Below are 26,105 nucleotides of genomic sequence, written 5' to 3'. Positions count from 1 at the left end.
GGAGTTGACACTCCACCGCCACTGTGTTTCTCCTACCGACTACGACACCAGAGAGACTTAACCGACTTGTTTCATTTGTGGGCTCTTCCTCCTGGTTAGATCATCAGGTCCGTTATGTCAGAGCTTTCTTTTTGGTTTTGGCTTGAACTGTGCACAGTTACAACACCAGTGCCTCAAACAGTTACTGACCTGTAATAGGTGCTCAATAAAATCTCACTGACTAAGTGAAAAGGGGCCCTGAATTCTCTTTTCTCTGTTAAAACGAGAACAAATGAATCTGGCATTTTCATTACTTTTAGGTCCTCCCTCCTCTGTGTCTCTACCCAGCCATTCTTTAGAGCTTAGTTCAAATGGCCTCCAGGACAAAGCCTGATCTGATCAGAGCCACTCCTCAGAGGGTGGTTTAGCAGATGCTGAGGACTTAACAGCATCTGAGGCCTGTGTCAGGGGCAGGGGTACAGCAGGACCGGGACACTGTCCCTCTGCTCAAGGACCCAGAGGGCTGTGGGAGCTGGGACTGTGGTGTGAACAGGGTTCTCTTGGACTCTCCCCAGGGAACGAGTGTCAGAGTGAAGACGTTTCTTACTTCAGCTCCTAAGTTGTGAGGCCTCAGGGAGAAGGTACAAGGTCTTGGGTACCTCTGAGTACTCCTGTGAGGCACTCCCTAAATAGTTCCCACATAAAGTAATAAGTGTAATGTGCGTTTGGAGGAAACTTTGCTTTAATAAAAACTTCTACCTTGCATTGGATATGTTTTTGGTCATTATCAAATGTAGGGTCTAGGGGTCTTTGTTTGAAGACTGAGATACGAATTAGTCTTCAAATAATCCTCCGTCAGCCCTCAAATCTATAACCCCCAAATGCCAAACCCTCCCAAGAAGCACTACACATAACATTCTTGTAGTCATTTTTAGATAACTCTTAGAGATTGTAATGCTAGTATTTTTAGTAATACTCAACCAAGACAAGAAAGCAATCCACATATCTGAATAAAACTTGTGCAAGGAAGTACTGATGGATTAAGAAACAGTATGAAGTCCAAGCACAGAGGATGCCTTGGAAACTGAGATCTGTTTAATGTAAACTTGGGCCTTGGAGGTAACAGCAACTTTCCCTTGATTTTCAGTCTACACTTTTGATTTCATTCATTCTTTCAAGTGAAAACATGCTGTCTCCCAAAGAATTTATTCTAATGGAAGACATTAAGTTAACATGATGCAGAATGAACAAAGGAGCAGGCTTCAATAATTAAGCAGCCTACATATTTAATGACACGTCTTGCACGCATCAGAGGTCCCGGCTAACAGCTGCAGATGACTTTGAAGGCAACTTGAAAGTGCTGTGATGACAAGAGATGGTAAATCATCAAATTAGGAATTAGAGAGTTTTGTCCTATTAATATGCAAGCAGACTTTTTTAAGTGTCAAATAATCCAAGCTGTTGACAAAAAAATGGAAATACCATTTTCTTAGTCCACAGAAGCGTGGGATGGCAAAGGAGGCAGGGAACGTCACGGGGAGCTCACCAGCCCGAGGCTGACATGTCTCCACCATCAAGTTCTGCGTGTATGGGACAGGGCATGTGTTTGCTCCCAGGGTTGGACCAGCCTGTGTCCACGCATCTTAGAGCAGACACACGGGGTGCTATGTGTCAGAACACACGGGTTTACTGACAGTTTCAAGATACATACATCGATATAATTTCCATTGATATAGTCTGAGTTGTTGTCTCCTTCTATGGTCTGCAGCCTCACCCGGGAATGATCATCTGCAAAAGGAAAAAAAAGAAAAACAGCAATTAACAAGAGCTATCTGTCAGGCTGCTCAGAGCCCCACCATGTTTAGCACATTACAGAGAGGTATTCCACATCCACACTGCTTTAAAGATAAACGAAGAATCAAATACTACACGCCTACATTCTTGCTCTTAAGACAGGGAAGGGTTTTTATAATCCTTTGCGTTTTACAGGAAATCTCATTAACTTATTCTTTGATCATTTACAGATGTGAAGCATTGGCAGAGGTTTGAAACTTTGACCTAGAGTCCTGTGAATCACAGTGGAATGATTTCTTGATTTCTTGGACTGGAAGTTCAACAACTTCACTAAATCACATGTGAGCCCTGAGATTCTGAAGGTTGCCTGTGACATCCACCTTGACAAATGATGGTTATAAACCACGGCCCAGCCTCCCAGGAGATGTGGACATGGTTCTAACCTCAGTCATTGACCCAGAGTTCTCTCCCCCTGCCCTGAGGGCATCGGCTGGTGGAGCAAGTCTGTCCCCATCAGCCACGTGACCCCAGGCCACTCAGCTACACCACCAAGCCTCGGCCACTCACCTGAAGGAGGGATGACAGCGCCTGCCTCACACTGGGCTGTTTAAATAATTAAACAAAAACACAGACTGCTGACACACACCAAGTACTGTATAGGGGTCATGATGGCGGTCCAACTAGCTACAGTAAACATTTTTTCTGAATGGAAAATTTTCTCCATAAATGCTACTGAGACATCTCAATAATTTCCTTGAAATCTAAATTATAAAAAGGAAAGTGCTAAAACCTCTATAAGGGCATGGATTTTCCTGTTTTGCTCACTGTCCTACCCCTGACCCCTATATCAGAGTCTGGAACATTGCAGAATTTCCCCCAAATATCTTTTAAATGAGTCAAAAGTGAACTTTTTTTTTTTTTTAAATACATCCTTTAAAAATTGTTTTCCTAAATGAATGTTCTTTGAAGCAGAGGAGCCCTTTCTTCCAATGAAAGCTTACACCCAAACCCAATATTTGGCAGATAAAGGCCAGCTGCTCTGAGGGGGAAGGAGTGTGGTCTCTGAGAGGTGGTCTGGGGAGAGCACTTTGCAAACCACTCTTCCCCTGACGCAGGGCAGTGGGAGCTCCTGCCTCTAAACTGCCGACATTTCATTTGGGTTAGTGGGTGAGAAATGATACCCCCAGACTGAGGCAAGAGCCAGGGAGCCTGCAGGTGACAGACCGTCTGACCCAAGGTCACTGGACGAACTGTCGATCTGAACCCGTTCCTTGGCTTGACGTGCTGAGTGAGAGCCAGCATTTCAGCTGATCCCTCTGGTTCAGCCCTCCTTGGAGGAATGTTCTGTGTCCAACAGTGGGGCTAGAGGGAGATCCGTGTCGAGCTTCTAACTCTCCTTCATTGATGGGGCTTCTCACTCCAGTTCCGGACAGACGGTCATATCGTTTCCTGTCTGTGCCTTACGATTAGCCTGGGCTCAGTACATTTACCCGGAGAGTGGGGATAAAGTGGGTGGGACACGGGCGAAGCCTGGAGGGAGCCGTGTCTCCCTGCTCTGCTCAGGGAGAACATGTGCGGGCAGAGGTCCCGCGTGTGGGCTCTGGGGACAGGGGTGCCGGTTGGAACCCCTCACTTGTGATTTCGGCGAGTTGCTTCATCTCTCTGGGCTTTCCTTTCCTGAGCTGCAAAATGGGGATTCACAGTGCCTCCCCATGGGGTTACGGTGAGCGTGAACATAACACACAGGAAGAGATGAGCAGAGAGCCCGGTGTACAGCGAGTGATGGATAATGCCAGCTGTTGTTATCACCACGTGCTGGGTGACACACACTCGTGCTTTGCTTCTCACCATCTTTACACTGGCTGCCCGAACCGACAAGAGCAACCCGGGACCCACGGGCAGGCAGGAATTTTCCCCGTGGTGACCTGCTCCAAGAACTAGTTTCCTAGAATCCATTTTGCCTAACACCAGAGGCCCCTGTCCAGAGTTTGCCCGTGTCGTGGGGGGGTGGGTTCTTGGGGCGCTGGGACGTGTGGATTGTCACCACTTTCGCACGTGCTGGCAGAGCCAGTGCACACACGGCTACCGCAGAGGGAGCTCGAAGCGGCTCTGCGGGTAAAGCCATTTGAGCTTCCCAAATGAAAGATGCTACAACAGAATCGAACCACGGCTCTTCTGCACACACTGGGCTTTCAGTCGGCTCCTCTGAAGGAGGTTAGGTTCACTCCCTGTTCTCCCTGACTTTCCCTGGGCTGTGCTTTAAAAGGCAGGCACCACATTCGAGCCTCCTAATCTTTAGACGCAAGGCTACCTCAGGATCTGTTGTGCTCCTTGTCAGAATCCCTCCTCTTTCATGCTTTATATCCCTGAGAACCTCAGGAAGAATGCCACCAGGTCCCCGCGATCTACCACCACTGGGCCTCTCAAGTGGTTCTGGAATGTTCTCATAAGGGACTTCGATCTCAGACGAGGCTGCACTCTCATCTCCCATCAACAGAGCCTTTGAAATAAAGAATTTCCCCAACACCTTCTACTAGTCAATCAGCTAACCCCCCACAGAGCTGTTTTTTCTTTTTAACTTCACTGCTATTTCTCCATTTCTTTTTTAAGAGCAACAAATGTCAAAGATTTTTATTTAGTTAATGAAGGAAGCAGGAAGATGTTACAACTGGTTCAAGGAGAATTTACCAGCAGGTCTATCACCAGATCTAGTTATCTAGACAGATAAATAGATATAGACAGATCAATCTATGCAGGTTTATAGATACAGACAGAGAAGTAGATAATCTAAATCAGGATATGCCATGGAATGAATTTACAAAGAAATGGAAAACTGGCTCTTACTGGAACTACTGACCCCCTAAGGACACCACTCACTTACATATTATTTCTCCAAATTTAATTGCTCCACTTCCCGCATGACATATAAACCTGTAAGACACATATGAAGCCTATTTCCTATGTAGACTGGATTGTTTTTATTTCTCTTTATTTGTATGCTCTTTCTGTATTTTAAAGCTGATTCTACAATACTATGTATGACCCCTTGTGGTCAGAGACCACGTAGTGTCCACTCCGAACATCCCCACAAGGGTCCTTCATGAGGGTCACAGTGCCCACCCGCAGGGCTCCTCTCACAGCCCAGCAGCGATGCTGCCCAACACACAGCTATGGGCACCAAGGATGACCTCTTCTCTAGCCTAATGAATATGGCGGAAGAAGGGCAAGTTGTGTTCAGGCGAGGCTCACCGGGGCTTCCCTGGGTGCCGGCCACGGTCCGGTTGTGGACTTGGTTAGTGCTTTTACGAGTGTTTGCTTTACAACAATGTATTAACCCATATATGGATGTATTATACCCTTTTCTGTACCTATATTTCACACTTTAAAAATATAAGAGTCCACCTTGAGAATAATACGCTCGGTGAAATAAGCCAGACACAAAAGGGCAAATACTGTATGATCCCACTTATGTGAAGCATCTGGAGTGGTCAAATCCGTGGAAGCAGCAAGTGGGATAGTGGTTGGCAAGCGCTGGGATGGTGGGGAAGAGTGAGCTCTTGTTTCATGGGTGCAGAAGAAACCTAATGTCACTGAACGGTACACTTAAGAATGGTTAAGATGCTAAGTTCTATGTTGTGTGTGTGTTACCAAAATTAAAAAAAACGAAGAGCCCACTTTCTCCACGCCTCCTTGTAGGATACCTCCTCACATTCCACTCGAGCCCTGGGCTCCTAGGAAGCAGTACTTTCAAGGTGGGAAGGGCACCTCGAGGACCTGCTGTCTCATAGCCCGTGGGGTCCCTTCTGCTGGTCTCCTCCTGAGAGGGGCTCGTTCCCTTCCACGATGAAGGAGAGGCAGTGACTATATGGCCTGCTCCTTGAGGACAACTGCCATACTTTATAAAGTGTGCTGAGTAGGTATGTTTGGGAATTATTGAGATGAGGCCTACGAGGTGTTCTTTCTTTCTGTGACGACACAAGTGTGAGCACTGATGAGTTAGCGTCAGTTGAGACAGGCAGGCAGATATTTCAGCAGGGAGAGTGGGCTCCCCCTCGGGTAGGAAGGAGAACACGGGGGCAGGAGCTGAGCCCACAGAGAGAAGAGTATGGGGTTTCCTTAAAGATCTAAAAATTAGAGCTACAGAGGATATGGCAATTCCACTTGTGGGCGTATATCTTGGGAAACGCATCCATCAACAAGACACATGCACCCCAACGTTTAGTGCTGCCCTGTTTCCAAGGGCCTAGACTTGGAAGCAACCTAAATGCCCTTGGGAGGAAAATGGATAAAGAAGATGTGGTACATATGTACAGTGGAATATTACTCAGCCATGAAATGGGGGGGCTGGTCCTCACACAACTGCCCTTCTTGGGTGGGATGTTAGCACTTATCAAGTTAATCCTCTGCCTCCCAGTGGGCTGTTGGGAAAACCATCCGTCCTAAACAGCAGTGAAATTAATAGGAAAGTATCACCCTCCTCCACGCTGAGCCAGTGAAAGTAAAAGCAAAAGTAGTAAGAGAATCCGCTCCTCCAGCCACAAGAGTCTACTCCAAGCTGCTGCTCGGATACCTGAGAACGACTTGGCAACAGAAACTGGATTCTCAGACATCCTCTTTCACATCAAGCCCTCATCTCAGGTGACTATAAAAGCAATAAATATAGATTGTTGGAGGCAAATAAAGCAGTACATGGAGGCTCACTGCCATATTTTCTTGAAATCTGATTCACCTTGAATCTGATGCCAATTAAGAAGACTAATATGTACCAACCATTCTTTTAGAAAAGCTCAGTGCCTTCTGTTGGGGCTGAATAGTATCAAATGACTATAGGGAGATGCCCAGAGGATGTTTCTGGCCTGAAGCACATATGGGGTCACTCAGGCAAAGGATCCACAGAAATGCCAGCTGCCCACTGGCTTAACCCTGTCCTCCCAGTTGGCTTTGGAGGCCGACCAGCTGGAAGTCGGCCAGAGTCCAGCAACTGGGTCAAAAGGAGGAAGAAGCTTGGAGAACTAGATTGCTCAGGTATGAAGGTTGGGAAATCCAGTGGGATTTGTGGTTAACAATAGGTCAGTTACTGACCACGAAAACCAAGCGGTCAAGACTGCAGGGACTTGGTGTTTCTTGGAGACACAGCTGGGTAAGGCTGACTGGACCTGACTCTGGAGTTATAAACTGTCGTCCCTGTTTCTCTCCTAGGATGGGTGTGTTTTCTTGGTTATTCCAAAGCCATTTCATGTTCACATTGGGTAGTACATGAAAATAACAGGGCTTTGGTACTCAGAGACCCTGATTCAGATGCTGGCTCTACTCATCCCACCAATTGTGAGCTTAGACAAAATCTGAATCTGCTGAGCTTCATCTGTAAATGGGGGTGACGGTGGTTCCTTCATAGGAACGTTGAGGAGACCAAGTGAGATAATACATGTCAACATAGGACAGTTCTCTCTCAAGAACATAGAACAGTTCGATCTTAAGAAGATGTGGGAGATACACACACACACACACACACACACACACACACACACACACACACACACACTGGACTATTACTCAGCCATAAAAAAGAATGAAATAATGCCATTTGCAGCAACATGGATGGACCTTGAGATTATCATACTAAGTGAAGTAAGCCGGACAGAGAAAGACAAATATGTAATATTGCTTGTATGTGGAATCTGAAAAAATGATACAAATGAACTTATTTACAAAAAGGAATAGACTCACAGAGGTAAAAACAAACTTATGGGTTACCAAAGGGGAAAGGGGAGGAGGAGGGATAAATTAGGAGTTGGGGATTAACAGATACACACTACTATATATAAAATAGACAACAAGGACCTACTGTATAGCACAGGGAACTATGTTCAATATCTTGTAATAACCTATTTATATATATTCAGTTTTATATATACATAAAATTGAATCACTTTGCCATACACCTGAAACACTGAAAATCAACTAAAAAGAAGGAATAAAATACAATAAAAAAGGAAATTACTCTCTTCTATGAATAAAAGCAACACCCTTGCTGGAGTTCGGCAATTCACAGTAGGCTTGTTTGGGGACCAGCAGAGCAGAGTGGAACTGAAAACTCCACGCACCCACTTTTTGGGGAAGATGAGTTTAGCTAGTTTTAAAGAGGAAACAGGAAAAGGTCTGGAAATAGGCCGAATACTTCTCAACAACTCCTTCATCTGATTCCCCTGGCATCCACTCAGCAGCTTTTGTTTTCCATCCCTGATTCTGTACAGTGTTGTACAGAGGTTAAGATCACAGGCTTTGGAGTAAAAATCCCTGGGTTTGATCCTAATTCTGTCACTTTCCAGTTGTGTGACCTTGGACAAGTTATTTAACCTCCGTGCCTCAGTTTCTACCGCTGTAAAATGGAAATAAAAGAGTGCCTACCTTGCAGCATTTTTGTGAGGACTGAGTTAATACAAGTCACGCATTAGTGTCTGGTACATAGTTAGAACTAAGTAAAGGTGAGCTGGCACCTGTATCATTACTGCTGTGACTTCATGACCTGACAATTTTTCTCACCTGAATGGTTTCATCTTTGCCTACAGACTGACCCCTTTCCAGTGAATCCATGCTGAGAGCTACTTTCCTAAAACACAATTTATTTTCTCCCCACCCAGTTTAAATCATTCAATGATTTCAGCAGGGAACTGATCAACAGTGATCTTATAAAACAATGGAATCTGAAACGATCATTACAAAGGGTTACTAGACCTTTAATTTCTTTACTTGGAAAGATCTCTGTGACATACTGTAAGTGAAGGAGAGCAGGTTACAAAGCAGCAAGTCTCCTAAGAGTCTGTTTATATGAAATAATCAAACGCATTTGGATATGTGTCTAGGAAGGCATGGTGGGCAACTGAAGGGATGGGGCTTCTGCTGGGTGGCAAAATCTGGAGGGATATTGACTTTTCCATTTATGATTTTATGTACCACTTTAATTGTCTACATAGTTTATACTGTCTTAGGAATCAGAAAGAAAACAATAAATCTATTTTTATTTTACAAAATAAAGCCAACAACTTCAAGGCATAGAGAAAAGAGATTTGAAGGAAACAGAAATAAAATGTTAGCAGGGTTTGATTTGTTTGGTGTGGTCCTGGACAATTTCCCCCCTCTTTTCTTTACTGCACACATTTTCTTTAATGTGTATGAATTGTTTTTATAATTGGAAAAAGAAACCTATTTAGCCATGGATGAATGGAATATGATCAAACCTCAATTAATGTTTATATAATAATCACAACTCAATGCTACCCCATCCAGGAGGGCAATAAACTCTGTCATTTTGAGAAACTCAATCTGCATTAAAGATACATTGCTATTCCTCCAATTTCTTTCAAAAAAGCCCTTACTACATGAAATAGGGCAAAAATCATATTTTTGGTTAAGAAACAGGCCCATAAAGACCTGGTCATAACAAACCATTGCTTAATGCTGAGAAGTTATAATCGGCTGGGACTTTTCCAAACGTATGTCTGCATGTGTGTATTTATGCATGTGTGCATACACGTTTATGGTGTGTGTATATACATATGCACATATGTATACATATATGCATGTGCATGCATGTATTTATATAAGCATGTATTTACATGTGTGTATATGTATGTACATAAGTATGTGTGTATAAATATGTCTCTGTGTGTATATGTATGTGTGTATATATTTATGGTGTGCATATATGTATGTATATGCGTATATATGTGTACATGTATGTATGTTTGTATATATGTATTTACGTGTGTGTATATATGCTTGCATTGTGTGTGTGTGTGTGTGTGTGTGTGTGTGTGTGTGTGTATGACTGTCTTCACACATTAGAGGTGGGGTAATTAGAGATTTAAAGCAGGTCCCTCAGTCCCTGAAACATGTTATTTATGCCCTTTTTATCAAATAACGTTATGTTTAAAATACATCTACATAGCTTCAAATGTTTTAACATCATTTTCACATTAAACACGATGGATCTGGGTCACAGCCTTGCAGTCGGAACCTGTAAGTGATTAGATATTATTATAGCGGCAGAAATGGAGTCTGTCACTGATAATCTTTCATCTCTAACCAATTCTCCCTTTCTGCTGAATATTGATGACATATTTAAGGCAAACTGGAATCACAGTGATGTATGTAACATTTGTCCACCGACAGGAGACTCAAAATTAATTTTAATTATAATTGATTGCTTCAAATAACAGTCTTGCTATTCCTGTGGTTACATCTTGCCAAGGGCTGGTCTGCACTGGTTTCAAGGTACAAGAGGCAGAGGGGCCAAGGTAACCGACAGGAAGTGTTGGGCGTCCTGCACCTCTCCCCACTGCTCCAGCCTGGGGTCCCTACCGCTGCCCACGGGGGTGGGGATGGAGGGTGGGCTCAGGCCCAGCCATGCAGCTTCTGAGCAAGAAGCAAGAAGGAGCTTTCAGTTGAGCGCTGGCTGGCTCTGTGTTAAGCTTCACTCCTGCTGCTGGTTTTGTGTCGCCAACTTCTTAGTCCTGCCTTGTTTCTGACTTTTTTACCTGGATCCTTTGTCAGAGACGCCTATTCTTTATTTTCAGATTCCTGGCAGATCCCCTCTTATTTTATTTTGCCTGATTTTTCTAGAATTTACCCTTTTCTTTCCTGTACACACTGTGGGATATGTTTCTGTCTTGCTCTCGTCTGCCGGAGTTTTGATGCAGGAAGCTCCCTCTCCCAGGGCATCTTGCCCCTACACTCAGCCCGTCCCCCTCTCTCCTGCCTTCGCCTGCCTTTATACCTAACCTGGATCATGACAGTAGTACATCCCTCAGAAGTGACACGGTTGCTCAGTTAGCAGAAAGAAGCACCTTGCTTTAAGACAAAGTCCTGGGGACCTGCAGCCCTCAGCCCGGGCCACGGAGACAGGGTAGTTGGTGAGAAGACTTGGGTGGGACAGACCGGGTCACAGCTCACACTGTCTTCTTAGTTGCCTCACTAAGCACGGGCACCCTGAGTCCAGACGGACACCAGACCTCAGAAGGGCCTCCCTTCATGTAAGAGTCGTGGGTCCTCATGGTCAAGGCCGTACCCCCTCGCCCCTCCCCTAGTCATTCCAAGCAGCTCTTGGCAGTTTCACGGCTGCTGCTCACCTTGTTACATCACTGTCTTCTTTGTACTAGACGCCCCGGCAGGACGCCCTGCGTGGCCCTCGCCTCCATGTCATGTGCTCCTTTGCACATGCTAAGAGGTTTTGTCTCAGTATTTCTCTTTTCATTTTTATTTTTTTTTGCGGTACGCGGGCCTCTCACTGTTGTGACCTCTCCCGTTGCCGAGCACAGGCTCCGGACGCGCAGGCTCAGCGGCCATGGCTCACGGCCCAGCCGCTCCGCGGCATGTGGGATCCTCCTGGACCGGGGCACGAACCCGTGTCCCCTGCAATGGCAGGCGGACTCTCAACCACTGCGCCACCAGGGAAGCCCCAGTATTTCTCATTTTTAAAGCCCCTCCAGGCTGGGTGCTAGGCCCTTGACGCCCTCCATGCTCCCTCCACAGAGAACATCACGACCACCACTGATGTGCCCCGAGATTCACAAATTTACATTTCTTTTGGGTTCCAGAGCCATCCACATAAGTGCCTACTTGACATCCCATCTGAATGTTTCAAAGGCGTCTCAGTATATCCCCGGATTCAACTCACAAGCTTTCCCTGCTACCGTCGACCTCACTGATACCCCTGAGCTCCAAGTCTGGTTCCCTTCCAGTGTTACCCATCTCATAAACAGCCCATCCTTCCATCTGTCTGTCCGCCGTCCATCCTCTATCCACCCAAGTCAGAAACACAGGAGTCACCTCTGACCCTGTGTCTTCCTTGAATCCATCTGTTATTTTCTAGTACACATTACCATCACTTGTCACCTGGGCCAAGAGAGAATCTTTTAGCTAGGGTCCTCTTCTGATTTACTCTTTACTGCAGTTAGACTAATCTTTCCAAATGTAAATTAGATTAACCCTCCCTCCCAACCCTTTAATGAGGTGTCCCTTGTTCTTATAATAAAGACTAAGACACTGAATCTGCCCCAGAAGGCCCTGCAGGCCTGGTTCCCACCCCCTTCTCTCTCAGGCCCCCCTCCCCCTTCCACCTCTCCCAGCTCTGGCCACCCTGCCTTCCTTCCCCTCCTCAAACTATGGGTTCCCGCATGTCTGCACACCCCTGCTCTAGTCCCTGGGTCAGCTGTCTTCATTCCACATCCTCCGGAATCAGTCAGCTCCCACGTACAGGCTCTTGCCGGACTGCGCTCCTCTCCTTATGGCCCTTGACTTTCACTTCATTTTTATTTCATTTATTTGTATAATCAAGTCTCTCTTCCTCTCAAAGGAGATGTCAACTTCCCAAGTGCAGGGGCTGAGTCTGTGTTGGCTCACTGCCGTCCCCCAGGGTCTTCACAATTCCAGCCTCTCCCCTGGATGGTGCCCCCTCTGCTCCAGCTACACGAGGTCCTTACTGTCCCCGACGCCACGCTGACCCGGGCTGGCTGTCCCTGCCTCAGGGCCTCTGCCTGGACCGGGCTCCCTTCCTCAGCTGCGTCAGGCCCTGGTTTGCATCTATCTATCTATCATCTATCTATCTTCTATGTATCTATCTATCTACCTACCTATGTATCTACCTACCTACCTACCTACCTATCTATCTAACTATCTAACATCTACCTATTCAGTGGAAGTATAGTTGATTTACAATATTATATTAGTTTCAGGTATATAAAATAGTGATAGTGATTCAATATTTTTATAGATTATACTCCATTTAAGGTTATTATAAAATACTGGCTATATTCCCTGTGCTGTACATGATATCCTTGTAGTTTATTTATCTTATACATAGTAGTTTGTACCTCTCAATTCCCTCCCCCTTTCCCTCTCCCCACTAGTAACCACTAGTTGTTCTCTGTATCTGTGAGTCTGTTTCTGTTTTGTTATACTCATTTGTTTGTTTTATTTTTTAGATTCCACATGTAAGTGGTAGCATACAGCATTTTCCTTTCTCTGTCTGACTTATCTCACTTAGTGTAATACCCTCTAGGTCTAACCATGGGTTGCAAATGGCAGAGTTTCATTCTTTTTGTCTGACTTGCATCTTATTCTCTCAATTGTAATTGTTAATTACAATTAAGAACTGCTGAGACTATCGTGGGGGGGGGCTACGCTTGTGTGTGTGTGTGTGTGTGTGTGTGTGTGTGTGTCTGTTAATAGTGGACGGGGTATTTGTTTACATTTGGAAAGGGCTAGCTCAGCAAATTTATCGTGTAACTGAGGGAAAAGTTCACCTTACTTAAGAACAACAGCCAATAAACAGTTTTTAAGCACCATTAAAACCATTTTATATGCAAACACTGTTGCAAAACTACGAATGTGATCATTAAAGCACTTCTTATGTTCTCTGAAAGGCACTAACAAGAATCTCTAGGACATGTTCATTGTTCATTGAATCCCCCAGTTCCTCATCGTAGTTAGTGGTGCCATTCCCAAAGCCTAGACTCCCTGAAGCGGGCTTCCCAGTCAGGGAAACTGATTTTTCCACAATTGCAGAATTTCTTAGTGGGGAAGGGAGATGTAATACTTTTCTCCATGCCTTTAAAGAAACAACCAGTATGAGTGTATACATTAGGGTGATTTAGATAAGTATGTTTATTCCTGAAATCCTTCTACAATTTTAACGATATCAAAGATTCATTTTCGCTGCCATAACTAAAGACGTACAGTCTCAAATGAAGCAGCTCCAAATAGTGATTCTCAGAGGGGTGCTTAGCACTGCAGTGGCTTCATCAGACCCTACTGGGGAGCTCATGCTGGATTGGGGCCCCCCTAGAGAAACAGCACTCAGGCTGTGAGTTCTAACACCAGACTTGGCATGGGCTGGCATCAGGGCAGTTCTGGTATTGAAGCCAGCCGGCAGTAGTGGTATTTCTGCAAGCCATATGTGGTATCAAACTCCCGCTAGTTAGCTACTGGTGGCATCTAAGGATTTGCACACCCTAGTTTAAGAGCATTAATAATTGTTCGGTAGGTGGCCTAAGTGGTTGATGTCTCAGAATACGTCAGCATAGACCGTTATAGACAATTATATAAACAACCACAGACAGTTCTAGAGGGATTTTAGAAAGCAACAGAAAACTGGAGGAAAAGGTAACCATTTGCAACGACATGGATGAACTTTTAGGACCTTATGCTGAGTGAAATAAACCAGACACAGAAAGAAAAACACTGCATGATCTCATTTGTACATGGAATCTAAAAAAAGTCAAACTCATAGAAGCAGAGAGTGGAAGGGTGGTTACGAGGAGCGTGCGGGGGGGAGGGGTAAAATGGGGGGTGTTGGTCAAAGGGTATGAAGTGGCAGTTACATAGGATGACTAAGTCTCGAGATTGAATGTGCACCATGATGACGATGGTTAATTATACTGTATTGAATCCAGAAACTTGCTAGGAGAGTAGATTTCGGGTGCTCTCACCACACATAAAAAATGACAACTAGGGCTTCCCTGGTGGCGCAGTGGTTGAGAGTCCGCCTGCCGATGCAGGGGACACGGGTTCGTGCCCCGGTCTGGGAAGATCCCACATGCCGCGGAGCGGCTGGGCCCGTGAGCCATGGCCGCTGAGCCTGCGCGTCCGGAGCCTGTCCTCCGCAACGGGAGAGGCCACAACAGTGAGAGGCCCGCGTAACGCATAAAAAAAAAAAAAAAAAAAAAAAAAAAAATGACAACTACGTGAGGGGAAGGTACTTTCATTAGCTTGGCTATCGTAATCATTTTGCTATTTATCTATATCAAGCATCATGTCGTACACCTTAAATACAGACAATTTTTACTTTAAAAATACATAGAAAAAGACAACATGTGTGTGGGGAAAGCCTTCAGAATGCCATGGCAGCTGAGGGGTAAGATCAGGAGACTGGACAGAGCTGCCTGGGCACAGGACATCTTTCTGACATTGTCCCTACAAAAGCACAAAAACAACACAAGCTGATGGAAGAAACACTGAAAGAGCCCAACAGGTGAGGTGGAGGCAGGTGAGAGCTGGAAAATCCACCCCCTCTGGGATTTATCAGGAATAAAGGCAAACTCTCCAGAAATAGAGCCCATGGTCACAGTCCGTGATGAGCGGGTCGCTGTGCAGAATCCTGCTGACAATTAGGGAGCAACGCAGCGCCTGCAATTATCCACAAGTTCATCATTTCCAACCCGAGACTTCCAAATGCTGCTTTTGTTTTTCCATCTTAAATGACCTACTGAGTCCACTAAGCTGAGGAAGGGTAAGGAGTAACAGAGAAGAAAGATGTGACTTTTCAAAGGTAACAACAATCAGTGACGTTTTTATGTGGCGTTTAAGTTCATTTCCACAACAGCTGGCTTTTTAGGAAACTGGGACATTGAGAAGGTTCATGACTTTCCCATGGTCACTTGGCTAATACATGGTGAAACAGACTGTGAACTGTGTCTTCTAGCTCCCAATCCTAAATTCCTCTCTTTTGCCCCCAAAGGCTTTTCCCTTAGTCATTTACATTGTCCTATTAGTTCACGTGCATCCTAGTCTGGTCCAGCCCACAGACAGTGTACATTCATGGGGGTGGGAGGTAGATTTAAACCTTCTCCACCTCTGACAACATTCTGCTGGACACAGAGACCACAGCCAGTGCCTGCCTAGGGTGGCGAAATAATCTGTCCTAAGTGCAGGGTCTTGAGAGTTGAAGATGATCTTGGTGGTAACGCCCATTCTGACTAGTGATGGTTAGTGATGATAGGCTAACAATTAATACATAAATTAGACCCTGACCCCAATATCTTTCTTAGGCAAAAGATCTGAAGCCATCGAAGAAGAATTTCTGCAGGAGGCCCACAACAGCGGCAGCTCCAGAATTTCAGAACAGGGGGCCACAGGGGGTCAGCCTGGGGGCTGGAGGACTTGGCTTGAAGCTGCCTTCAACAGGGAGTGTACTCTTTGTACTTAGTTTGTATATTTATTTGGAGGTGGCCTGGGGAGATGAAGAATGGGGATGAGGGGGGTGAAAGTCTTCTCAAGCTACCTCTTGTCACAGACACTGGCCTGTGCAGGCAATGATGCTAATGGTCGGTGGGGACTGACTATCCAGCATCCACTGGGTGGTGGTTATAAGAGCTGCCCCTGGGTTGGAATCTTGTCCCCATCTTATTAACTGTGTAACCCTTTCACCTTCTTTATGCCCCAGTTTTCCTCTCCTGTAAAACAGATCAACAATGTCACAGGATCATTACAGGGAGTGAGGGAGTTAACAGGTATAAAGGGCTTAACAGGTGTAACAGGGGGTGTCTAGCATATAGCAAGTGCTCAGCAAATGCTAGCTTTTATCACTTTTTTCTTTAAGCATTCAAAACGATTTCTCAAGCATCTACCAAGTGCAGCCGTCGAACTACACATTGGGAAGGAGCAGAGTCAAAGTCACACTGAACAGAGGCAGGCCGGGTCTCTGAGCAAAGCCCAAACCAGAGCCCTGGACACTGCTCTCCAGATGCTCGGTGTGAGGCCCACACCTTGGATATGGCGGCCGCAGGACAAGGGCTCACTGACATCTCTTCTACCTGGCGTGGGTGGCATGGCTGCAAAGTGCCCATTTTACCTCGGTGGACCTCCTTGGAATTAGTGGCAGAGCTGAAGGAACCCTGGGAAGGCTCCTATAAGCCACTTTGAGAAATCTGGATTCTTCTGAGGGTGTGAAACTTCAGCAGGCTCGCAGAGAACACGAAGGAACTTGGGAGGATCTATATTGGCCAACGGACTCTTCCCATGACCCCTCTCTGGCTGGAAATAATGCTTTCCTTCTCTGAGCCCCTGCAGCACACAGCATTGTACACACAGCTCCAACGCAGGACTGCGTCCTGGTGCAGAGAGACCAGACTCACAGTCTCTCATCTGTCCGTGCTGCTCTGCCCTGGGGGCAGGGACATCGTCCCCATCACCCTGGGGTCCTCGGGGGGCCAAGTGTTGACTCAATTCACTGAGGGGCAATGAAGCCTTAGATATCAGGGGAACATCTTCTCTCTAAAAATGAAGCTCTAAGTAAATGAATGCACAAGACTCCCGAAGCTAGCACTTGCCATCTGCAGAACCAGTGGTTTGGCTTTGTGAGTGGCCAAAGGGAAAACAGGCCATGTTCAGGCCCAGTTGGGATGGTTCATATTACATGTAAACCCCGACACACTTCTTTTTAAACATGAAACACACTGTAGGTCTGCACCATCCAATATGGGAGCCCCTCGTCTCGTGGATGATCTAAATTAAAAATAATTAAAATTGAATACAATAGAAAATTCAGTTCCTCGGTCACACCAGCCACATTTCAAGTGCTGGTATGGTGAGGGCTACTGCACCGGACAGCACAGACACAGAACATTTCTACAATCACAGAAAATTCTACTGGGTGGCGCTGCTATAGAAGCTCAACTGTCCTACCAAGAAAATGTTAACTCAGGCAGATAAAATCTAACCGCACTTCCACAATCAAGAAAGATAATATATAGCTCCGCTGGAGTATCCAAACCTTTCAAGTTTGTTCTCTTACAAGTAATAAGGGAGGATGAGCTAGGTGCTCTATCTTTCACATTATTGTTGTTTTTTAAATTTACGTATCTTTAGAGATAGTATTAATTCCGTGAGTACCTTGTCAGTACCTCGGTGCAGTCACGTGTGGCTTTGAGCAGTTTAATGCAGGGGATGGATGGCTTCAGCCCTGGAAGAAGGAAGCTCATCAATCTACCAGGCATCCCGGCATCGTTACGGAACATTAATGAGGTTGGGCTTGATTTAAAAACCGTCCGAGGCATTATGGATTGGGACCATTCCTTTTCATAGGAACTGAGAATTTCTGAGATATCATCCTAGCTCTTTTGCTAATGCGTGTTGTGATACAGGGACTACCATTTAACTTCTGAGTTTCAGTTTCCTGTCCTCAAAATGGGGCTATTACTGATCTCCCTACCCCAAGTGCCCTGAGGATTAATGAGCTCATGTCTGCTGAGAAGCTCCTGGCAGCGAGGCGTGCTTCGAATCATTATGTCTATTCCTTCTCATGGAGCAGATGGGAAGCATTAGATCTGTTATGTTTACTCCTTCCAAAATGCATTTTCTGTCTCAGCATTTGAACATTACCTAGGTTACCCAAACCTTCAGTCTAAAAGTAAAACTAGCCCCACAGCAAGACACACGGACATAGCGGGGGTATTTAGGTAGTTTTTCCTTTCCCTAACACGAGCATCACACCAGCTTTTCCAGCGGGATGAAGGTAGTAATTGCACTGCAGATTCTTGCCGCATGAGGCTGGTGGTCAATCTCAGCAGATGCGAAAAGAAAGTTACACCACAGCACGATGACGCTGTCAACACTTACATGCAATGATATTCCCATATCTGTTCTTCATTCTGTTTTCGTCTTTCTTAGCAGAGTCCCATGGTGCAGACTGCCCTTCAAAGAAGCTCTGGAAGAAAGAGACAAGTGACATGACGAATTACAATTCGGTGCGGTAAACAAACACAGGGATCTTAATGACTGGGGGGTGTTCTTAAAAAATGTACAAGGGTCAAGGAAGGAAAAGAATATTCACAGGAATGAAATAATGGATTATTAAGCTACTTTATATCTTAAATATCTCATTTAGTTTTTTGTTGTCTTCCTTTAGTTAAAATGCCACAAACACGGATGGGGGCTGAAGAGTAAGCCCACAATTTATCTGTACCATCTACTGAAAATGGTTGGGTGTTCATCCCCATCCTACCTGAATATTTATTACTGAAAATTTAACATTTCTCTCAATTTCTTAATTACATTACATCCTTTCAATATTCTCCGACGAGATATAAAGATATCATTTTTCTTCCCAACTGCAGACTGAAGGAAGGTTATTTTTGGTTAAATCTGTGAACGTAGGTAAGCTAAGACTTCACGACTTCCAGCCTAAAATCCTCTAAGAACTTCTGCCAGAGTTTTCATTTTTAATGGAGCTTAGATGTCCATTTATTTAAGGATTTGGCATTATTATGCCTAGGGTCTTTAATCTTCATGTTATTAGTCAGATACACATTTTTCTATTCAAGTTATAATGAAAATGTCCTCTGCTATCAGTTGACAAGTGAAAAAAAAATCTGGGATTTTAATTTCCACTTTAGTTCACGTTCTGTTTCACCTTCACGTAGTCAACGCTATAAGGAGGTACTGGGAAGAAGGATGGCAGCAAGAAGCATTTAGTAACACTACTTTGCTGTCTTTTCTGTACCTACTCTTATATTTCCTGGCACCAACTGGGAGAGAAAGGAAGAGCAGGCGGAAGACACAAAGGCAGATCACGTGTGTGGAAACATCGTTCTAAAATGCTCTGGGGTCAGAGAATGTGGTACCAGGAACTCACATCCTCAAACATGCCCCAGCATGGCTTTCCAAGTTCCCTCTTTAGAACGGAAGCTCCTTTATACTCCCCTACTCTCCATCCCCTGCTAAAGCGCTTGGCCATCTTGGCCATTGCTGGCAATGGCCACAATTGAGCAATCAGTCTGCAGTTCAATGGGACCAATTCATTATTCCTTTTCATGGGTCCACTTGTGTCATATCAGCTGAGCTGCCCCTTAGTGCGGTCGGAGTGGGGACACACCTGCTCACAGACTCCATGGGGAGCCCTGCCGCCTGCAGGTGGCTCAGACCCGACCACACAGTGCACAGTGCTGGGCATACCCTACCGTCTCTGCCCCAGGCTGTGGATGTCCCCAGGCAGGGGCTGCGTGGTCCTCATTTTTGTTGGTGTGGAGCCCACGCTTTGTGATAGGAGTCCAATAATTAGTCATTGAATGAATGAGTGACTGCAGTGTCTGGGGGCCATCTGCTGGGCTTTGATGCCCAAATAAAGCTTGACTTCTGCAGTGTGGAAGTTGGAGTACTTGGAGATCTGCACAGGCACTGCCTGCAGGGTTCATGATGTCCGTCTGTAAAAGTGCACGTGCTTCATATATACAATGGAATATCACTCAGCCATAAAAAGAAACGAAATTGAGCTATTTGTAGTGAGGTGGATGGACCTAGAGTCTGTCACACAGAGTGAAGTAAGTCAGAAAGAGAAAAACAAAAAGTGTATACTAACACATATATATGGAATCTAAAGACAAACAAACAAACAAACAAAATCATTCTGAAGAACCTATGGGCAGGACAGGAATAAAGATGCAGACGTAAAGAATGGACTTGAGGACACAGGGAGGGAGAAGGGTAAGCTGGGACGAAGTGAGAGAGTGGCATGGATTTATAAATACTACCAAATGTAAAACCGATAGCTAGTGGGAAGCAGCCACATAGCACAGGGAGATCAGCTCGGTGCTTTGTGACCACCTAGAGGGGTGGGATAGGGAGGGTGGGAGGGAGACGTAAGAGGGAGGAGATATGGGGATGTATGTATATGTATAACTGATTCACTTTGTTATAAAGCAGAAACTAACACACCACTGTAAAGCAATTATACTCCAAAAAAGATGTTAAAAAGAAAAAAGTGCACGTGCTTTTTGTGAACTGCTGTGTGTTAAAGCTGCTGTTACCCTACAGCTCGGCCCTCAATAGAGACTGGCTGGAAAAGAGCCCTGTCCTGACTGTCCCCCTTGCACTATTAATTCCACACAACAGAACATCAGGACACACCATCTCATCACATCCAAGAGGGAAATGATAACACTGTAAGCGTAAGAGTTAGAGTTTTAAATTGCCATTTTATTTATTTTTTAAAATTGAAGTATAGTTGACTTACAATGTTGTGTTAATTTCTGCTGTACAGCAAAGTGACTCATTATACATATATATGCATTCTTTTTTCTATTCTTTTCTATTCTTTTCCATTATGGTTTATCTCAGGACCTTGTTGGTTATCCAGTCTATATATAATAGTTTGCATCTACTAACCCCAAACGCCCAGTCCACTTAGTATGATAATCCCTAGCTGCCTCCCTGTTGATGCAAATGGCATTATTTTGTTCTTTTTTATGGCTGAGTAGTATTCCATTGTATATATGTATTATACAACATCTTCTTCACCCATTCATCTGTTGATGGACATTTAGGTTGTTTCCATGTCTTGGCTATTGTAAATAGTGCTCCTATGAACATACGGGTGCATGTATCTTTTTGAATTGTAGTTTTGTCCGGATATATGCCCAGGAGTGGGATTGCTGGATCATATGGTAATTCTACTTTTAGTTTTCTGAGGCACCTCCATACTGTTTTCCATAGTGGCTGCACCAACTTACATTCCCACCAACAGTATTCAGTTGCCCATTTTAAAGTAAGGTACCTTAGTCATGGTCATTGCTGACACCTCATTATCATAATAGTTTTTACATTGTATTTATCATTTTGAAATAAAACCATGGAGGCAGACCAGGCTCAGATGCACTACACACTCAGAGCTGTAATAACAGACCCACAGTATACGCTGCTAACAAAAATAAATACAAACATTTTCAGGATTATTAATCAATTAAGCTAATAAAAATACAGTGAAAGTCGTTAGTTAATTCCATCTAGAACAAGACCGTTATAGGATAGGTAAAGGATTTATTTAGACATGTAACGTCTATTCCGCCATAAAATATGCATTTAAAATAGCTTCAGGGATTTAAAAGTCATCCTCTTTTTCTGAAGTGTCTTTGTCACTCTATGGATGACAATTATTTTACCGTTGAGTAATAACTATTATTTGACTTCCCTTATAACAATTTAATTCTATTAATACTTTGAGTTTGTCGTGATGTAATTACAATTTCATTCCCCTCTGCCTTCTCCACCCATGTGAAAGTTTCCAGACTTTGCTATTTTCATGGGAAGATGAAAAAGGGACCTGACTCTGAAGAAGACCTGGGTGTCTTCCAGTAGACCCACGGACACTAGTTAACTCCCCACAGGATGAGAGACAGACAGACAGATGGAGAGGGGGTCAACAATGGATTAGGGAGGAGGCACTTGCTCCACTAGTACAAGGAGATCCTGCTGGGTCACCGGAGACAAAGCCACCCTGAGCCACACCAGTTCCTTCCCATTCCTGACAAACAGACGCTTTCCGTGGGGGAAGGCGCCCACATCACAGCTGGGTTTCTTTAGCATTTATGGTGATCACAGGAATTCCAATAGCCCTTGCTTTTAAAAACAGTTGTTTTTAAAAAAAATTATTAACTTTTGTTTTATATTGGAGTCTAGTTGATTACCAGTGTTGTGCTAGTTTCAGGTGTACAGCAAAGTGATTCAGTTATACACATATATATACATCTATTCTTTTTCAGATTCTTTTCCCATTTAGGTCACTACACAGTGTAGAGCAGAGTTCCCTGTGCTATAGAGTAGGTCCCTGTTGGTGATCTATTTTATATTTTTTTTTTAAAGAGATTTTTATTTATGTATTTATTTGGCTGTGCCGGGTCTTAGTTGTGGCATGCGAACTCTTAGTTGCAGCATGTGGGATCTTAGTTCCCTGACCAGGGATCGAACCCAGAGCCCCCTGCATTGGGAGCGTGGAGTCTTAGCCACTGGACCACCAGGGAAGTCCCTGGTGATCTATTTTAAATGTAGCAGTATGTACATGTCAATCCCTCACTCCCAATCTATCCCTCTCCTGCATGCCCTTCCCCCCCGGTAACCATAAGTTCGTTCTCTAAGTCTGCGAGTCTAAAAAAACGTTATTTTAATTTGACTGTTCTCATTAACTGGTGACCAGAAAACAGACAAAATCAACAACGAGATGATAACCAATCTCCCTGCACTTGACCTCTGCATGTTTTTGTGAGAGTGGGGCCCATGCTCTCCATCTCTGAGCACTGACCACGGGCATCAGTACGTGAGCAGAATGAAGAGGCCATCGTCTTGACTACTATTCATGAGAGTAGCAGCCATGGAGGACCACCTGCCTGCTTTACTGCTGCAGACAAAGACCCCAACCAGATCATCGCAGACCAGCTTGAGTCAGATCTCAGTGCTTTCTGACCCTTAGTCCACTGCTTTTCCTGGACCACCCCTCCCGACAGGGGCTTTGGAGGGGATACAGTTAAATCTACACATGACCAATGACTGGTTTCCAACCTAGATCGTATCTCCTTGTCTCCAAATGAAGGTTTGCAACAAGACAATATAAAAGATGTCAAGTAAACTTTGCTTAACTGTCGACTGCTTTCACAAAATAGGAAATTTTCTTATCTCCTAGGATAATGTGATCGTTGCAGGGAAGCAACAGCAGGAGAGCAACAGTAGAAGTGGGAGTTCTTGCCATGAGGCTCCCCAACTTTCCATCCAGGAATTATGTGAATCAGTTTAAGTGGCAGAATGTATTTTTTCTTAAACAAAATCAAAATCAAAACAAAACAAAACAAAAAGCTGCTTCAAGGAAAAGATCAGATGACTGGTGCCATCCACAGTTTCCTGACTCTCTACAGATTTGGTGATCCGTCTCGCATTTTCTGGCACGGTTTTGCTTCCAATTATACAGCCAGTCTCCCCATGAATACATTCCCATGAATACATTTGCATTATGAAGACCATGTGTTCTTATCCTTGGCTTGTAAAGTAAGTAATATACCTAATGGGGAGCCCAGAGAGAGGTAGAAAGGGCTTTCTGGATTGATCACCTGGCTTTGTTTTCTTTTGTTATGGAGATTGTCATTTAAAAACATTTCTAAGATGGACCCAGTTTTAAATGTCATGGCTTTCCATTAGCATACATTTTCAAAATAGCTGAGAACATATTTACCTTAGACTTTAGATTCCCTCTTATGCCTGCAGTAGGACAAAAGTCAACTGTTTAAATTTCTACTTAGAAAATAAAACTTTATCTATTGCTCTAGAGCCATTGGGCACTCAGAGAAGCTGTGACATGACATATGCGTCTTTTGCATAGTGAGCCCCTGGCTGCCTTCCTGGCTTGGAAATTCTTTTTATTTATTGGCTGCGTTGGATCATCGTTACTGCATGCAGGCTTCCTCTAATTGCGGCGAGCAGGGGCTACTCTTTGTTGTGGTGCGCGGGCTTCTCACTGCGGTGGCTTCTCTTGTTGCGGAACACAGGCTCTAGATGCACGGGCTTCAGTAGTTGTGGCTCGCAGGCTCTAAAGTGCAGGCTCAGTAGTTGTGACACATGGGCTTAGTTGCTCTGTGGCATGTGGGATCTTTCTGGACCAGGGTTCGAACCTGTGTCCCCTGCATTGGCAGGCGGACTCTCAACCACTGCGCCACCAGGGAAGCCCCTGGCTTGGGAATTCTGAGCAAGAATAGCAATCAGGGCAGAAATGCAGGTCATCAGGGCTATAGAATACCACTTCCTGTGTGGCCCACAGCAAGGCCTGGCACAGACGTGAGACTCCAGAGGCAGAAGTGGCTCTTCCTCCAGGCCTCGTCTTCCCGAGGGACTGAGCCTTCTCTGATGACCCTGTGATCTACCACCTTTCCTTTTTTGCAGACCATGAGCTGAACAGGTAGTCACTAATAAACCCACCAGTGAAATGCGCCCGAGGAAAATTAAGTAATTTTGCTACACAATCATTCTACCATGTCCTATGTCACAGCCCTTCTGGCTTTTAAATATCTTTTAATAAATGAAGCAAATCAACAAACGTTTCAGACAATTTTCTGCTGTGCATTTTTCTTGGGGTAAGAACAAAAGGTTCTTTGGCTATGTTTTTTATCTGCAAGAAGGTCAAAAGCTGGATGTGTTCCGATAAAACTGCATAAATTGAATTACTGAATGCTTTCAGAAGACTTGTAATCTGAACCAGTATTCCTGGGAAGTAAGTAATCACCACATCATTTATGTGGCTCTAGAGAAGAGCTGTTCCTCTCACGTTTACTGGAAGGAAAGCCAACCAGGTTTTGAATCCTGCTGTTGTTGAGAAAGTGAGAGCTCGGGTCCTTGAAGGAATTCCTTCAGAGGATTCCTGAGCACATGAATTCTGGCCGCTCGGGGGATACCTGACTTACCTACTCCTAACATCTCCCCCGCCCTTAAGTTCATGTTTTAGTACAACCTCCAATTCCTCCTTAATCTCTCCAGTTTTTGCTTGACGAAAGTGATGAGCAGGTAATGGTTAAAGTCCAATTCAACCACAGCACAGGCGTTTCTTTGCAGCTGATGATGCCCCATCCTCGGAGCAGCTGCATAAGGACCAGCTTGGGAGACACGACAACGGCCCGTGCTCCAAGGATGCTTTTCACAGGAGGGATTTTTAAATACAATACGCACATTTAGGCAATATTTAGCGTTCAGGGCAGATTTTTAATATGCAGATACAATTTAACACACCAACGATGGACTTTTTATTATGGAAAAAAACCACTTTATGTTATTTTGGGGATTGAAGTTAATGGTCTCACTGCACCGTCTGTTAGAATTTTCATAAACAGACTTAGGCTTTGACTCTGCTTAAAATGTAATTAAAGTGTTTCCTCTGACTACCTTAGCTCATATATACTGAGAAAAGGCAGCAAACCGGGGAACCACTCTGCAAGAGTAATAAGTCTCCGAAACAGTAAAAATGAAAGCTGGCTAAGGTCCAGCGAATACCAATGGCTCCACGTAAAGATGCTGCACGCTCCCTGGGCACAGAGAAGAAGGATGTGGAACACCTCACATGCGGCCATTTTTTTCTGAACAGGAAACATGTTTTTGTGATTCAGTAACCTCCTTCCCACCCCTCACACCACCATCATTTTCCACAGGATATAATTATACGCCGCAGTTGCCCACCTCAAGAGAATGTTACTCCAAAATGCTGCAGTCAGTTAAAAATGTCACAGCTCCCAGATATTAAAAAAGGAGAAAAAAACCCCAAACCCTATTCAACAGAAAAGCTGCCGGGAAGGACGGGATGCAGGTCAAGGCTGTACCTAATGCACGGTGTGTTCTCAGGCAGTGCAGGGTCGAGTTGTTTTTAGAAGCTTCTGAAATCGAAGTTTTCCTCCCTTTCTCATATGAATAAAACTGTGCACGTAAAATGACTAAAATCATCACGCTAAAAGAAGGAAGATGCCCTCACGGGGGCGTGCAAAGTCTCTGAACTTCTTTGTTTTCTACCCATACACCTCTTTGGGTTCTTCCAACGCTGCATTTTATTTGGTCTATATAAACTATTTATTGCTATTGCACTAAAGCCACCTATGCTTGCCTGACAGGCCGCAGGGTGGAGTGTCGATGGGAAGGTGGCCCTGGCAGCTCGGGGCCAGAGGCGGCGGTGGCCACCAGTCACCACCATCATCGATGTCCCGGACAGAGGCAGCCAAAGGGAGTGTGTGAGCCTTCAAGGGCAAGAGAGGTGAGGGCTG

General features: G+C 44.7%; 1 protein-coding gene across 5 annotated transcripts in view; it reads right to left on the bottom strand.

The window, feature by feature from the left end:
* Positions 1-26,105, bottom strand: part of PTPRM (protein tyrosine phosphatase receptor type M) — a 765,589-nt gene that overhangs the window by 85,714 nt on the left and 653,770 nt on the right. For all 5 annotated transcript variants that reach the window (XM_032602620.1, XM_032602624.1, XM_032602619.1 and 2 more), the window contains 2 exons: positions 18,169-18,256; positions 1,691-1,767 (listed from right to left, as the gene is read on the bottom strand). In XM_032602620.1, coding sequence (XP_032458511.1) covers positions 1,691-1,767; positions 18,169-18,256 — 165 coding nt within the window. The remainder of the gene's footprint in view (positions 1-1,690; positions 1,768-18,168; positions 18,257-26,105) is intronic.

Source organism: Phocoena sinus, chromosome 14, assembly GCF_008692025.1.
Source record: "Phocoena sinus isolate mPhoSin1 chromosome 14, mPhoSin1.pri, whole genome shotgun sequence".
In the NCBI taxonomy this organism is placed as follows: domain Eukaryota; kingdom Metazoa; phylum Chordata; class Mammalia; order Artiodactyla; family Phocoenidae; genus Phocoena; species Phocoena sinus.
Note: the sequence above shows the minus strand (reverse complement) of the source record. Positions and strands in the feature narration are given on the sequence as shown.